The sequence below is a fragment of the Euprymna scolopes genome, chromosome 10 (assembly GCF_053919585.1).
Source record: "Euprymna scolopes isolate OS-2025 chromosome 10, ASM5391958v1, whole genome shotgun sequence".
NCBI lineage: Eukaryota > Metazoa > Mollusca > Cephalopoda > Sepiida > Sepiolidae > Euprymna > Euprymna scolopes.
In genome coordinates, this window is record NC_136491.1 from 137,516,248 (window position 1) to 137,532,995 (window position 16,748).

At 32.4% G+C, this 16,748-nt stretch overlaps 1 protein-coding gene and 1 long non-coding RNA gene across 12 annotated transcripts in view; one reads left to right on the forward strand and one right to left on the reverse strand.

Moving 5' to 3' along the window:
- Nucleotides 1-14,224, forward strand: part of LOC145286302 (uncharacterized) — an 81,281-nt gene extending 67,057 nt beyond the window's left edge. The window contains exon 3 of the long non-coding RNA XR_013869137.1: nucleotides 13,738-14,224. This is a non-coding gene — a long non-coding RNA (uncharacterized LOC145286302). The remainder of the gene's footprint in view (nucleotides 1-13,737) is intronic.
- LOC145286300 (uncharacterized) overlaps nucleotides 1-16,748 on the reverse strand; it is a 408,045-nt gene that overhangs the window by 13,249 nt on the left and 378,048 nt on the right. For all 11 annotated transcript variants that reach the window (XM_080135169.1, XM_080135163.1, XM_080135168.1 and 8 more), the window contains 2 exons: nucleotides 13,224-13,372; nucleotides 3,826-4,130 (listed from right to left, as the gene is read on the reverse strand). In XM_080135169.1, the coding sequence (XP_079991295.1) occupies nucleotides 3,826-4,130; nucleotides 13,224-13,372 (454 nt within the window). The remainder of the gene's footprint in view (nucleotides 1-3,825; nucleotides 4,131-13,223; nucleotides 13,373-16,748) is intronic.

Sequence of the window (16,748 nt, forward strand, 5' to 3'; positions counted from 1 at the left end):
TGGAGATAGCATGCTCTGATTTCGTTAGCCAGGGCCAGACTGAAATCTAAAATAATTTGTAATTGTATTCTTAGTATCGCCCGCACTGAGGATTGAACCTTAAACCTTCAGAAAAGTGTCACTTAGAATTGGATTTTACTTAATACTTAACCCATTACACTACAAGTTCTGGCAGAAAGATTTCTAGAATACAACAGAACCCCCCCCCCCTCCCGAGTACAACAGAAAAGTTCCCCCTGGGTTTGACAGAAAAATCCCCACTCCCAAATTCAATAAAGATTCTCTTAAGTTCAACTAGATTAACTTGAAGAAGGTTCTATGTTACATCGGCCAAAACAGTCGAAATAGCTCTCAATATGTGAACAGTAGTGTGAATAATAAAAAAAAATACAAGTTTAAAATAATTTACTTTTAACAATAAAAACTCTGGAATCTGCTTGGGAATTTCGAACGAAACCCTTTGTACTAGAATTGTCCAATTTGTGGATTCATATGTAATATATTGGTGTTGGCCTTCTGTAGATGTTCAGTGTAAATGGAGACACTTTAATATTATTGTAGCTATTTTGTTAAAACTGCAAAAGTATTTATCCAAGATAGCAGGGACGCCCGGCCTAGCCCAGTCATAAAGTATGCTTAAATATGATATCTTAATTCTTGAAAATTTTGTATATATTATTATAGAGTTAATGTTCTATTGATTTTTATATATTATAAAGTTGTGATTTCAAAAATTAAAAAAATATCTATATAACTTGGGTTCATCAGCTTGAAATGAAACCGAATCCCAAACTTACGAATATATATATATATATATATATATATATATATACTTTAGTTCCTTCAGCTATAAGCGAAACCAAAACTTATGAATTCTTGGTAAAATTATTTATAAAAAAATAGATTACTAAGGTGCCATCAGCTAAAATCAAAACCGAAATCAAGACTTATGAAGAATTCTTGATAAAATTATTTTAAAAAAATATATTATTGGAGTGCCATTAGCTATAATTGAAACCAAAACTTTTGAGGAATTTTTGGTAAAATTATTTATAAAAAAAAAAATAGCTGACTTAAGTGCCTTCAGCTATAATAATAAAACCAAAGCCAAAATTATGAAGAACTTTTAGTAAAATTATTTATAAAAAAATTAAATGACTTGAGTGCCATCAGCTATAATCGAAACCAAAACCAAAACTTATGAAGAATTCTTTGTAAAATTATTTATTACAAGAAAGGAAAGTACATAACAATTAAACAACCCAGATGTAAGCGTTACACAGAAAATAAACACACACGTTATCATATTAATATATAGATAACCCAATGTCCAATAACAGTTTACTAAAAATTAGTAATGCATGTTTTCAAATGCCTAATGAGTGTATGTGTCTCTACAAACAATATATATATTGGCATGACAAGTACTAGTATTTCTCGCTGCCTTACACATCACTTACCTTCCCCTCACAGATCCATTTACCAAGATCTGGTAGCAAATAACACCTCCCCCTCCTTTCCCAAAATAATTTCTGAAACATGAACAAGAAACACTGACATACTTGTTGTCTCAAATTGAAACCTGCGCCTCCCCATCATCGGAACGTTACTCATTCGAGCAAACAAACCGACCATCAACGAAGTTCAATATAAGGAGAGAGAGGGGATATTAAAATGCTTTTAAAATGGTTTAATTGACTGCCTTAATAAATTCATCAATTTTAATTTTGTAACTAATGTATCCGATGAAGTCTTGCCAGAATCGATATGATGAATTCCTGTTCACACTGCAGCAAAACATTAGATCATTTGCTGCCAACTCAAAAGAATGGATCAAGATAAAAACAGGAATTGCCATCATAGTTAAATCAAACATACATATATATATATAAAAATGTAATTTATATAGGTTTAGTAAACCAATTTAATGCAGATTTTGGGTTTGTATTACTATACACATGGATTCGAAAAGTTGTCAAAAAACAAATATATAACAAATAAATGTTATCAAAGGCAAGATAACTTACTTTTCTACCTAACTGGATATGTTTTTAGTGTTTTTATTAATTGTAACATGTTTATTCAGCTCGAAAAACATAGTGTTTACCGATGTATTGGAAAATTTAAAATGGCGCCGGAATCTCTGACACAGTAAGTTTGGGAAAAGGAGTTAAAAATAAAAAATATGCAAAATACTGTTAAAAACCCACCGAATATATGTCAGCCTATGTCACAGTAACGTATATTGAGCAAGTTTTTAACCGTATTTTGTCCAGTTTTTTTATTTATAACTCCTTTTCCCAAACTTACTGTCTCAAAGAGAGATTCCGGCGCCATTTTAAATTTTCCAATACATCGGTAAACACTGTTTTTTGAGCTGAATAAACATGTTACAATCAATAAAAACACTAAAAACATATCCAGTTAGGTAGAAAAGTAAGTTATCTTGCCTTTGATAACATTTATTTGTTATATATTTGTTTTTTTGACAACTTTTTCGAATCTATGTGTATAGTAATACAAACCCCAGATTTAAAAAAAAAAATAAACATTTATTTGTTTATAAATCAAACTTTTCAACATCATTGCGTCTTCATCAGGATAGACAATTTTTTCCTCTTTTTCTGCCCTATATATATATATATATATTGGAATATTTTTGATATAATGGACGGTATGATTACAGAAAGTTCTACTTATAAACATGAAAATATTGAATCTTTCAGCATTCGCACACGTGATTTTTTTTTTTTTTTGTGTTCAACACGAGAAGGAATTTGTTTTCAGTCTGCAGACTTCAGACACTTGAACAGATTGACAACCCATCGGAAAACCTTATTCTTTGTCTTGGCTTTTACAATTCTAAGTTTCACTGATTGACGACTTCCATTTTGTTTTGAACAAGATTTTTTTCAAAAATGGCTTTTAATTCAAAATTATATATAAAGAGATTAATGTAATTTGCTTGAATCATTGTCTAGTGTGTATATAAAGATAATTTCCAAAAGGCAATACAAGGGAGGTAACTGCAATCTATGATGCTGCCAGATTCGCCATTTTTAATTTGAAAATTGTGAACCACTAATGTTTTTTTTTTTTTTTTTTGAAAAAATATATCTTGCAGATTTTCTATTTTATAATCTTTTTGGAATTTCAGTAATTTCGATATGACACGAAAGTATGTACTCATATTTTTACCTAAATACTTGTTGAATGTGTTTCTGCTATCAACCTTTCTATTTGCAAATGAAAAAGGTCATTAAGTACTAGCCTTGGTGTTTGGAGGTGCGTGTTGAGCAAAAAAAAAATTGGAGGTGCGTGTTGAGCAAAAAAAAAAAAAAAAAAAAAGTAGTAGGCAAGCAAGCTCGAACCCGTGCCGAGAAGGAGGAAAAGAATGTGAAAAAAAAAGTGATATCTTTGCTGTTGCACCCATCGCCAAACCGGAAGTGATGAATGTTTAAATTAAGGCTAGTCAATCGAAAAGAGGGGATGATTCTCGAAAATATTAGCGAATAAAGCAACTACTTCCTGTAGAAAATGCCCAGTTGAGGGTGAAGGAATTAATGTTTTTAGCCAATTTTTCGATATTTGTCGTCCGAAGAGTTGAGCTTCAAAACGACACTGATCTCGTAAAAATCCGTTGCCTCTGTCGAAAGTTTTAGCCAGACATACATACATACATACATTTAAACAGATTTATATTCTAGATGATTGATTGGATATACACAAAAACAGTTGCTATATCCTAATATGAACTAAGTTTTGGTTAACTACTAGAAAAGTTTCATTTTCTTACAAGTTGAAAAATAGGTTAAGAATGCATACCTGGGTATCCTGAAGGTTTGTCATCGTATGGCGAGGCATCCGTTGCCATGGGTACAAGAGCAGAAAAATGAGCTGCATCATAGGTCAGCAACAATGGAGTGTGGTTCGCTGTGAGAAAACTGCATTCGAGTGGGAGGTAGATGCCCCCGAATGGGATCGGGGCAAGAGCATCTCCATTGGCATCACGGAGAACGGTGTCAGCTACTACAATGATGGGTCGCTGCAGAACATGCGCCAACACAAACACATGGAATTCCTCCAAGCTTTCATAAACCACCGGCGATGTGCCTGATGGCGATTTCGAACTGCAATGATGAAAAAAAAAAATAGGAATAAAATGCATAATCTATATATATATATATATAAAGTGAGAACGTGTGTGTGAGGACACTACTCAACAAATTTTTAATCTACAAACTTGAAATTTGGTATATAGAGTATTCAGATATGTGAAAAACTTTTTAATCGGTTTTCATCCGGAAAAAAAAAACTGCTAAAAGGTTAAAATAGAAAAATTGGTACTTGGGAGTTATTGGATGTTTGTCAACAGTTCCACAACGTTTGAAAAAATTTCCTAAAAATTGTGTCAAATTAGTCCAATGACTATCATACTTGATTCTCTGTCTTTAGGTTTTGGTTTCGATCTCAGCTCAAGTGTTTTTTTTTTTTTTGTTTTTTGTTGTACTTACAAAAAATGAACTTTTTAGAAAAAAAAAAAAAAAACATAATACTTGCATGCACATGTATCAGTTTCTTTTCATTTTCTTTTAATTTTTTTTAAAACGAATTTAACGTTATGTTTAATACTGGACAACACTGGATACGCCATCTAATATATCTATAAAAGTTAGAATGTGTGTGTTTGTATGTATGTGTGTGTGTGATGGCATTGCTCAACCTTTATATTCAACAAATTTTTGATCTAGTCTTTACATTTGGTATATAGGGGTATTCAGATATGTGGCAAACATTTTAATCGATTTTCATCTGGAAAAAGGGTTGCTAATGAGTCAAAATTGAAAAATTGGTATGTGGGAGTCATCGGATTTTTGTATGTTTGTCAACTGTTTTACAACTATGCATGCACGAATCATTCACATTATGTTATGAATAAGTAGGTTTGAAAACACTTTAAAGATCACATCAAGCTGGCCTAATGGTTATCGAACTTAACTTGCTGTCTTTAAGTTTTGGTTTTGATCTCAGCGAGTATTTTTTTTTTTTTTTTTCTGATTACAAGTGAACTATTTGGAAAAAACATGTCTGCTTCTTTCCGATTTTTAAAAAAATAAATTTAACATTCTGTTTAATACCAGACAATGCCAGATACATTTTCTAGTATTCTATAAACACAGGCAAGAGGACATTTTGTGCAGTAGAATGATGAGTTCTTGTCCAAAATTCTCCCTATATATATAAAAAAAAAAGGAAAAACCTGTATAATATACACCCTCATGACGAAATGAAAATATCGTACACCAAAAATTAAGTAAATTGATCTAATAGCTTTATTTTTAAATAAGAAAATTAAATTTTATGGCTACCCGAAGAGCGACTCTCACGATGCCATCTTGAAAACTGACTGAAGGAACAAGGGAGATAATTCAAACTTCACATGTTCACTAGTTGATCAGTTTACATATTTTTTTAATACAAAAGTTCTGACTTTCATAAATGTACGTAACCATGACAAAATTCCAAAAATCACATAAATTGATAAGTACTTTTATTTATGTGCAGAAAAACATTTTTAAGCAATTAATGGGAATTCATCGGCATTACAACATAAATCTAGAAAGTATGAATTATTGTTGAGTCATCTTCCTTTTGTTTCTTGAGATATTTTTCAAAATGGTGGGCAAGATGATCATTTCTTGACACTTAAAAAATTTTATTTTCTTTTTTCAAAATAAAACTACTTGATCAATTTAAGTGATTTTTGGAATATGATATTCCATTGCATCAAGTACATACATCATACAGATTTTTCTTTATTTTTAATTATTAATATAGGGGTGGTTTTCTGGATGAAAACCAAATGATGCAGCAAAACCACAAGATTATCATGTCCGCAGTCAGTTTTGTAAAATGAGTATTTTTCCAACAAAACTAATAATGAAAACTGCGGGACCTGTGGAAATTCCACAGCAGCATATTTCATATGCCAACGTTCAGTGAGAATGGAGACCCCAAAATATTATTGTGGCCCTTTTGTTAAAACTGTAAAAGTATTTAAGTAATCTGGTTAATGTAGTGTCAAAATATATCTTTATAAGAATCTGTGACATATTTCCATTGTATAGACGTCCGGTCCAAATGGAAACCCCATGATATCATACCATCTTGAGACAGAACAGACACATCTATATAAAAGCCAAGTACGTCCAAGGATGGAATACTGTTGCCATATCTGGGAAGGAGTTGCAAAAAACAACCTATCCTGCCTTGACAGAGTACAAAATAGACTTTGTGGCTTAGTGGGGGATGCCCTTTTCTCTACCCTGCAACCTCTCTCCCACAGAAGAGACGTTGCGAGCCTATCCTTGTTTTATCGTTATTTCCATGGCAAGTGCTCACCTGAACTCCAATCTCTGGTCCCCCCTCGCCAATCTTTCACAAAAAACACCCGTCTAGTTGAATCCACTGTGAAAAATTTCCCCCACTCTATATCTGTGCCTAAATCAAAACGCGGATTCCATGAACAAAGCTTCTTTCTTAGAACTGCACGCCTGTGGAACTCTGTTCCGTCTGCCTGCTTCCCACCGGACTACAACTTGGATGTGTTCAAGTCCAATGTTAACAAATTCCTAATGAACCGTCCCCTGAAGTAAACACTTCATCAAATCTCCACACTAACGTAATGTACTTGCAATAACCCTTATCCCTGAGTGGCTTCCGGGCCTTGATAAGGTGATCACTGTGTAAAAAAAAAAACACACTACCATTGGATCCTACTCAGAAGGTATATTTTAGTTTCGCATATGGCTCAAAAACGACATTACATTTTTTTTATTATTAAAAAGTTTTTCTTTTACATTGCATTTATGGTGATCAGGAGATCCTATTTATTAAAAAGGAGGATAGAAGGTGATAACATACTACCGAACATTAAATTAGAATATCTATATGCTAATAATTTAATGTTTGTAGTATGTTATCACCTTCTATCCACCCTTTTAATAAATAGGATCTCCCGATCTAATAATTTATAATCTGGAAACCACAACACATGTACGTATGCACATACTGTAACAGGTACTACGGTATTAATATATTGGTACAAAAAGTTTTTGGAAAATCTTGAAATGGATTTAAACATCTTCCTAACTTCCGGTGTAGCGCTACCGGAAGTGGTTACAAGGCAAATAACTTTTATTGTACTTCGGTATTTCTATTGTTAAGCGATTTATTGAAATAAAATATAAGAAAAGGACATTATAGAAAAATATACAATAAAAATGAACAAAATTATAAAAAGATAAAAATAACACAATTAGTCTTTATTTGCACTTTTAATAACAAAATTAAAAAAAATAAAACGCTTTTATTTTAAATTTTATAAGAAATATGTTTATGGAATTATAAAAATAATTTCTTTTCAAATTTAAAAATAAGTTGCTTTTTTTATATAATAAATATGTTTATTATGAAAGTACAAAAATAAAATTATTGAAATCAAAATAACAAAATTTCAAACATCATAAAACAAAAACGTATCCAATACATAATATTCCCAAAACAGTGGGCTTTGATTCTGAGCAACCACAGAAATTCTTGCAGATGACTATCGAAAAAGACTTAATTTTATTATGTTGAGGCAAATACTGTAACCAGGGGCCGGAAAACATGTTCCACATCGTAACCTTAAAAAAACGTATCTTAGGGCCACAGTATCCCATGGTTATACTATATATCTATAATATAAAGCTGAATGTGTGCGTGTGTCTGGTCACGAATAGGCTCCTATATGGTTGACTATTTTCAAAAACTGATTACATATAATGATAGATGTATCGAGACACAGAAATGGGTATGTTTGATCTGGCAGAATGGTGGTTCCTTAAAATTGTGGGGTCTGCGTTGGCACCTGGTCCACAAAGTATGGAAATAAAAAATTTAAAAAATTAAAACGTTTACAAGTGTTTTTTATATAGATGTACATAAAACATACTTATCAAAGTATTCTTAACTTAAATAGGGATGGTATAATAAAATTGTAGGGTCTGCGTTCGCACCTGGCCTCCATAGAATGGAAATAGGCACAAAATTTAATAAAGACTTTTCATATCTATCTGCGTAAGTATACTTTGATGATTATGTTTCAGTTTGAAGAAATATGGTATAATAAAATTATGCGGTGTTAATTCGCACCTGACCTCCATAGAATTGAAATATGTCACAAAGTTTAACAAGGTTTTTTAATATAGATCCACAGAATATTGTGATAAGTGTTTAAGTGTGAACAGGTATGGTATAATAAATTATGGGGTTTATCTATTTTATTTTTACTTTCATCATATTTTGCTTTGGTTTTGATATACCCAAATTCAACCCAAATTTACAACCCTTCCTTTTCATAACCTATCATCTTCTATATATATATATATATATATATATAAAAGCGAAAATGTGTGTGTGTGTGTGTGTGTTTGTGTGTCCGCTAAAAACTTTCAACAGACAGAACAAAAATTCACAAACTTGGTATCATATTGAAGCTCCATCCTTTGCCCGAAAAATATCGAAAACTTGGCCAAAAACGTTAATTTTATCACCCCGAAATCGACAATTTTCTACAGGAGGGGGGGGGGGGTCAACAAAAACCATCCTCTCATGACGATGACCGGTTCTACGCATGCGTCAGATGACGTCATGACCTGATTTATTTTAAATAGTTGAAGAACTGACTGAATTTAATGTTAGCTCAGTTGGTTAAACCATTGGGTCATTATCTAAACGTTTTGGGTTCGAATCGTGGTGTGAGATGTCTTTTTTTTTTTTTTTTTTTTTTTTTTAATTTTTTAAATTTTAATATTGGACCAGTGTTATTTAAGCCATTTTTCACGTAACGCTCGTTTTTCTGTTTGTTTGTTTTTTTTTTTTACTTTGCTTATTCTTAGGTCTTCATTAACACCCCTGACCGACCACACACACCCAAAAACACCTGGGTACCCACCGATTTTTTAAATTTTAATATCGAAACAGGCTTATTTAAGCTGTTTTTCGCATGTTTTTTTTTAACGTTCGTTTTTCTGTTTTTTTTTTCGATTTTTACATTTAACATCGTTCGTTTGCTTTACGTTAGTTTTTTTGGGTTTTTTTTTCGATGTTTTGATTACCCCCCCCCCCTCGGGTACCCCCTCCCCGCTTCGTTTTTATGTTTTCTTTTTTTACTTCACTTATTCTTAGCTTTTCATTAACACCCCACCCTCTCCAAACACTCGGGCCCCCACTTTAGTTTTAACGTTTGTTTTTCTGTTTTCTTTTTTTTACTTCGCTTATTCTTTTTTTTTTTTTTTGGTTTTTATTTTTCAGAAGTTTTAACGTTCGTTTTTCTGTTTTCTTTTTTGTGTTTGTTTCTTTGATTTTTACATTTAACATTGTTCGTTTGCCTTACATTAGTTTTTTTTGTGTTTTATTCTTATGTTTTGATTATATATATACACACACACTCCACTTGCTTCTGGTATTTAAAAATGTCGACTCAGGAGAGGTGTGGTTGGAGATTGTGCAACTCTTGCCACAAAAATTTCATACGTAGGCATCCTTACTGTGGGTATCCATAGTCTATCAAGACTGAAAGAGCCTTTAACCTTTTCTAACCCTGCTATCTTTGATTTATTCAGTAACTTATGTTTTACATAGGGAAAATGGATGACAGCTATGGAATTAGTAATCCAATGTAATGAAAAAGGAAACCAAAAATTGTTTATCTGTTCATCGATGTTTTGTCTTTATTGCTCAAAGACTTTCTCAAGATGACTAATGTAAAAAAAAAAAAAAAAAAAAAAAAAAAAAAGGCATGGATGTTAAAAGCTGACATACTATGATGTCGAAATAAATCCTTTTTGTTTTTTTAACAGAATAAAAAAAAAAAAAAATTTTTTTTTTTACTTGGGGTCACCACTTATCAAGGCCCAGATGCCACTCTAGAATAAGGGTTAAATGTTAGGTCCATAGTGAGACAGCAAGGATTAGTCACGTTGAAAAAACCAACAAAAAAAAAACAAAAAAAAACAGAAAACAAAAGAAAAAAAACACGTCAAAATCTGAAATATGTGGTGCTTCTATAAAGTGTAATGAATGCTTTTTTTTAATTCAAATGTTGACAAGACATGAGAAAAGTCCAAAGTTTTGTTCTGAATGTGATGTACAAGGTGCCTTCAATAAGTTTCCAGACTTTTTCGTGTGGCTACTTTTATTGATAGTACACACATGAAATTCTAGTCCCCTTCAAAGTAATCTCCTCTGGCTGCAATGCACTTTTTGTACCATTCCAACAACTTTTGGAAGGCCACATGGAAGTCCTGTTCTGTGAGTGTGTCAATGATCCTCGTCACAGCCTATTTCATCTCCTCAATTGTCTCATAACGACAGCCTCTAAGGTTTTCCTTGAGCTTAGAGAATAATTAAAGTCACAGGGAGCAAGGTCTGGACTACAGGGCGGGTGAGGAACTGTCTTGATGTCCATCTTCGTCAAATAGTCTGTGACAAGGATAGAGTTGTGAACTGGTGCATTGTCCTGGTGGAAATGCCACTGACCCGATTTGAAGAGTGCTGGCCTCTTTCAACAGAATTTCTTCCTGAACTACCTTAAACTTTCAATATAGTATTTCTTGTTGACTGTGTCCAGTGCGAACCCAATGCAAGTAGATCATGCCCTTGCTGTAAAAAAAAAAAGAAAAAAAAAGGGGGATCATCATAAATTTCTGGATGGATTTGCTCTGTCTGGCCTTCTTAGGCCTGGGAGAGTCAGCATGCTTCCACTGGAAACTCAGTCTATGTCATATCAATAGATCCAGTTTTCATTGCAGGTTACCAGAGCATCAATAACTGCAGGATCTGAATTGATCAGCTCGACAATCTACCTGCTGTCACAACAACATCTTTCTTTCTGATTTTCTCTGAGCACCCTTGGGACAAACTTTACGCAAATCCTCCGCATCTTCAGTTCCCCACAAATAATTGTGTGTACAGTTTCCACACCAACATCAAACATCACTTATTGTCTATAGACACATGACGGTCCTTATCCATGAAATTCTTTATTTGGCCAATCAACTCTGGTGTTCTGATTCCCTTAATCCTCCAACACCTCACAGACTCCCTGCCTCCCTTGAATCTCGTATGTCACTCAAAAACTGATGCTCCATTCATGCAAGATGGCCCCAAAACAGTCTGAAGCATTCCATACGTTTTTGTGCCATTTTTTCCAAGTTTAAAACAGAATTTTATTGCATATCGTTCTTCTAAAGTGTCCTCATATCTAGATTGTATTTAGAAATTCACCAGCTGTAACAATCAGGCTTTAGTAGGGTGTATTCCAATTCCTGCTGTAGCTGTTCATTTAAACCCGAAATCATAAAAATTGGTCCGTCATCTCATAAGATGTATAGCAATAGCATACTAAATTTTCAAGAGTCTACAACAATTTTAAATGCCCGTATAAAAAAGTCTGGAAACTTATTGAAGGAACCTTATAACTGTAGTTAGCGTGAATCTAACTAGGTTATGTTCGTTTAATATTTGATTAAAAAGATAAATTTTTTGTATATCTTAATGAATAAATGCGAACGATTTTTCCATTTATTCTAACTTATATTAACATTAAAACGACTATTGTGGTGATTTAATTCTACGATTTATGATTGTTCATGGACATTTCCTTCTTGTTTAAAAACTTTCTCAAGATGGTTGATGCAAAGAAAAACACAACTTAAAATTTCAAATACGTGGTGTATTTAAGAAATGTAATGAATGATTTTTTTTTTTTATTTAGAAATGAGTAAGGTATAATGTTGGTTTATTTACATTGATCTTTTAAACCAACGCATTTCAGGAGAAAATATTATTACGTACTTACATATCATGGCGAAATTAGCATAAATTCCAAAAATGATCCAGTAGGTGATTTTTTTTTTTTTTACATAGGCATCACCACTGACCAAGGCCAAGAGGCCACTCGAGGATAAGCGTTAAAGAGTTTACAGTAGAAATTTGACAATGTAGTAATTGTTAGTAATGGAAATTCAGTAAATTTGTTAACAAGTGGAATGACTCATCAAGAACTTGTTTACGTTAGACTTGAGGACAACCATATTGTAGTCAGCTGGAAAGCAGGAAAACGGAAGACAATTCCACAGGCGTGCAGTTCTAAGAAAGAAGCTTTGTTCATAGAATCTACGTTTAGGTTTAGACACGGATAAAGAGATGATATGCTAGAAGTATTTTAAATAAAAATTTTGCCACAATTACATTCCTAGATAGTGTATTTCAAGATGGCAGACCTTTAATTTAACTCAAGGGTTATCTCCCTTGTTTGTCATACGGAATTGGTTGAACATTTCCATATAATAAAACCTGATATTTCGATAAATTCTATTTTTACTTTTAAATATTTTTCTATTGGATCATTTTTTTAGAATTTATACTAATTTCAACATGGCATGTATAAAATGTTTTCACCTGAAATGTGTGCATTCAAAAGATAACCAATGTAAACAGGCACCGAAAGTTTTCTCTGAAATGTGATGCATAAGGAATCAGCCAGGACCTGTTTATGCTTTGTTCATTCAGTATTATTTTACCGATTAAATATGGCGACGTTTACAGTAAATAATGACTGTTGATTCAAGAAATCTTCAGCAAAATTTATTTAGAATGAATTTGTCCATGCTGGTTTGTTTAAAGTAAAGAAACAGACCATTTTTTTTTTTTCACATAGAAGTCACCCCTTATCAAGGCCCGGAGGCCATTCGAGGATAAGGGTTAATGAGTGTACAGTAGTCAATGGGACAATATCTTAGTAATCGTTAGTGGTGGAAATAAAGATCATCCAGCCATTTCTTAAGATTGCATTGTGTTTCACCAATATAAATTTTAATGTAATTATCATATAGGATAGTGTATATTCCTGTTTCAGATGTGAATGTTTAAGAAAAATTTTAGCATTGGTTTTATGGTTTGTGATGTTACAGTGCTGATTTTGTGGTTTGTGGTGTTACAGTGCTGATTTTGTGGTTTGTGATGTTACAGTGCTGGTTTTGTGGTTTGTGATGTAGTGTTTGTTCTACGATTTGTGTTGTAGGAAACCCTAAACAAATTAGAATGCTGTAATATTATTGTAGGTAAATAAAAGATGATATGGTCGAAAGTAGAAGCAAAATTAGTTGATGACTAACCTTTGGTTACCCTGAGATGAAGGTGATGACGAACAAGAGGAAATACCGGCAACAGCTGTAGCAGCAACAGTCCGAGGTTTCGGAGATGCCAACTTCAACAAATTATTCCATTCCGTTTTCCATTCTTCTTCAGAAAATATAAGGCCAGACTACAAAAAAGAAAAACCAACTGACATTGCGATTCGTTCCAGTTATTTGATTATCACTGTGATATTGATGAAAATCATTAATAGCCTCCATTCTTATGGAGTTTATGGGAGATGTTTTGTTTTCTGGAAATTTACACAATATCAATCAATACCTGTCCTATAGACAGTAAAAATCATTTCTAAAACATAAAAACAATATATTTGAAATTCAAAATACAAGGTTTTCCACAAGTTTTGGGCACATTTCAAGTCGTCATATCAGCGTAACTATGAATGGTAATAAGATGAAAGTGGTGCCGTTTTAAAGTTACATGCATTAAGTTTTTTGTGATTTTTGCTATTGATTTTTTAAAATTTCTTTTCAGATCCAATAATGACGTTCACTCAACCAGAAAAGGTGTTTTGTCTGCTTGAATTTGCAAAAATTCAATCATGGATACTTGTCCAACGTGGATTTTACAAAAAAGATCTCACACTGCGATTTTTTGTTTTTTGTGGGGACTTGTGAAAGGACTAGTTAATGTGCCTCCCATTCCAAGAGACGTGGATGAGCTGAAGGTCCAAATAACAGAAGCTGTTGCAACCATTAAGAATTGGACTATCGACTTGATGTGTGCCATGTGACCAATGGTGCTCATATTGAACATCTTTGAAAATTCCATGAAAAACTTGAGTTTGCAAGTTTTCTGAATATACCAGATGCGTTTTTATATCCTTAATAGTTTAAGACTTTTTTGGAACACCCTGTATATAAATGTATATATCGCTTTTTGTGTTACGGATTTTTTTTTAAACTGCTGAAAATGCACAGCATGAAGAATAAATGAGGAAGATGTTGTAGTTTGCTTGAAACATTGTGTATACTGTTTAAGGATATTTTAAGATAATACAATGTAATTTTTTTCTTCACTTGTGCGCTTTTACAAGTATTTGAAAATATTGAATAACAAGTTTTCTTTGAGTTTTTTTTTTTTTTCAATAATTTTCTGTATTACCTGTTGGGTGTACAGGGTGTTGTTAGCGTGGAATCCAAATTTTCGGGATTAAAATCCTATTGTCAAGGATGGCGTTAGAAAAAGATATGTTTGGTCTGATATATTTTTTTTCCTCTCTAGTCATTGTTATTGGAACAAACGCAGATGATGCCAAATCAATTTTGATAAATAAAAATATAAGAAATAAATGTTACAAAAGGCAACAGAAGTTACTTTTCTACCTACTTGAACTTTGGGGTTAGATTTGTGAAATAAAATATTGGCTGACGTTTTTAATGGCCCTTTATTCAGCTATGTGAAACATCTTTCTTGTCAAAGATGGTCTTGTCATGGAGCCGTGTCCAGACAGAGAATTTGCTCAATATCAAAACAAGGATAATCAATGGCGGATTGTTAGTCAGACACCAGTTATTGGCAGAACAAGATATTGGACAGACCGATCGGCATTACTAACCGTTCTTAAGCATGTTGAGTGTTACATTGCTTATCAAAAACTGAAAATACCACATGCATCCACTGTGATGATTGTTAATTAAAATACCTGCCGATAACAACCCTTTTTCTGTGGTTGTTCCTCTTCCCTACCCTCACACACGTCCTATCATTAAATTTAATAAAGAAGAATTGCGATTTTGGGGGACCAACCTGAATGGTAGAAAAGCCTCTGTCATAGAAGCAAGGGAAGGTAGAAAATAGATGAAGAAGGAAAGAAAGGGCATGTTGTAAATCTGCTGACCATTCCAGGGTGGGTTTGGTATATTTTAGCTTGGTTGATTCAGTGGGGAGGGGAACTATTCAGCATCAAATTAGCGCTTCGTCATTATAGTCAATTTTTTAAAAATATTACAAAAATTAATTCAGTAAACAGATATTTTTTTCTTTGAATAAAATTGAAATAAAAATTGAAATTAAAAGAAAGAAATTTAATTTGATTTAAACAGAAAAAAGAACTTAATAACTGTTTATTTTAAAACGACGCAAAAACAATCAATACTCAGTCGTCAACAATGAGATAATATTTCATATTGTTTTTCTAAATGAAAAAAAAAAAAAACTTTCAAATATTTTAAAGTTTTTAAATTAATCATAAAATAATTAACTAAAAAGAGTTTTGCAAAAACATGATTTTTCCTTAAAAAAAAGCAAAAAAAAACCCAGTTAAACTGATGTAAACATTAAAAACTTTGAAACGTATTTATTAAAAACACAACACAAAATAAGCAAAATTCAGTCGTTAACAAGATTATAATCTCATATTGATTTTCTTAATTAAAAAGAAAAAAAAAAGAACTTAAAAATAATCATGTTTATTTCAAACACAACACAAAAGCAGACAACATGCATTAGAAGTTAGAACAATAATGTATTATTAAGAATTGTGAGCTAAACTCTATTGGTACCAGAGCAGAGTCATCCCACAGCGAATTCTCCATATAAGTCTGTGCATCGGGGGGGGGGGGGGGCTTGAGAGAGACAGACAGAAAAACACTCAACTAGACTGGGCTTAAACTCCGCTTTGCTCCCCACTGGACTCCATATTGCTGAGAGACTTGTGAAAAATCAGAGTATAATAAATATAGTCCTTGTCCAGAATTCAACCAGAAAAAAAAAAAAAAAAACAGAAAAATTTCTATGATGTATGCACTCGTCACCAAAAAAAAAAAAAAAAAAAATGTCATACTCCAAAAACCACATAAATTGATCAAGCAGATTTTTAAAAATCAAATTTTATGAGTAAGCCAGAGTTTGTGTTTTGATCCATAATTTTGTTTTAAATAAAGGGAGATAACTCAATTGGAACTATCAATCAGACTTGTAATTGATACGATTTGTTATAAAAAATTTTTGCTAAACATCATAAAAGAAATGCTTTTCTATAACTATATAATTATAAAACTGGACTTTGCACCCTTGTTTGAATTTTGTCTTCAATGATCAGGTGATTCCATTTTTTAACAGGTGAATATATATATATATATAGGCATAGCTCAGAGGCTAAGGAATAAGGGTGGAGAGTTTGTTTTGATTTCAATTCTAGCACCCAAGTAATATATATATTGTTTAGTTTTGATCTTACTACTATATCTTAGGTTCAATATCATAATCGATAGAGAATTTTTATTACAATAATAAATATGTAATCTGCATGAATTAAAATATCATATTTAAGCGTATCTTAGGATCAGATGATGGCGAGTGGGCAGCCTGCTAATATAAAAATAAAACTACTTAATTTACATGGGTTTTGGAATGTGACATTTTTGTTCCGTGACTGGTATGGACATCATAAAGACTTTTGTGTACTTTTTTTTTTTTTTTTTTTTAAAAGCTATTTTGACTTCTTGATAATACCCCAAAATATACACATACCTTACTTTATA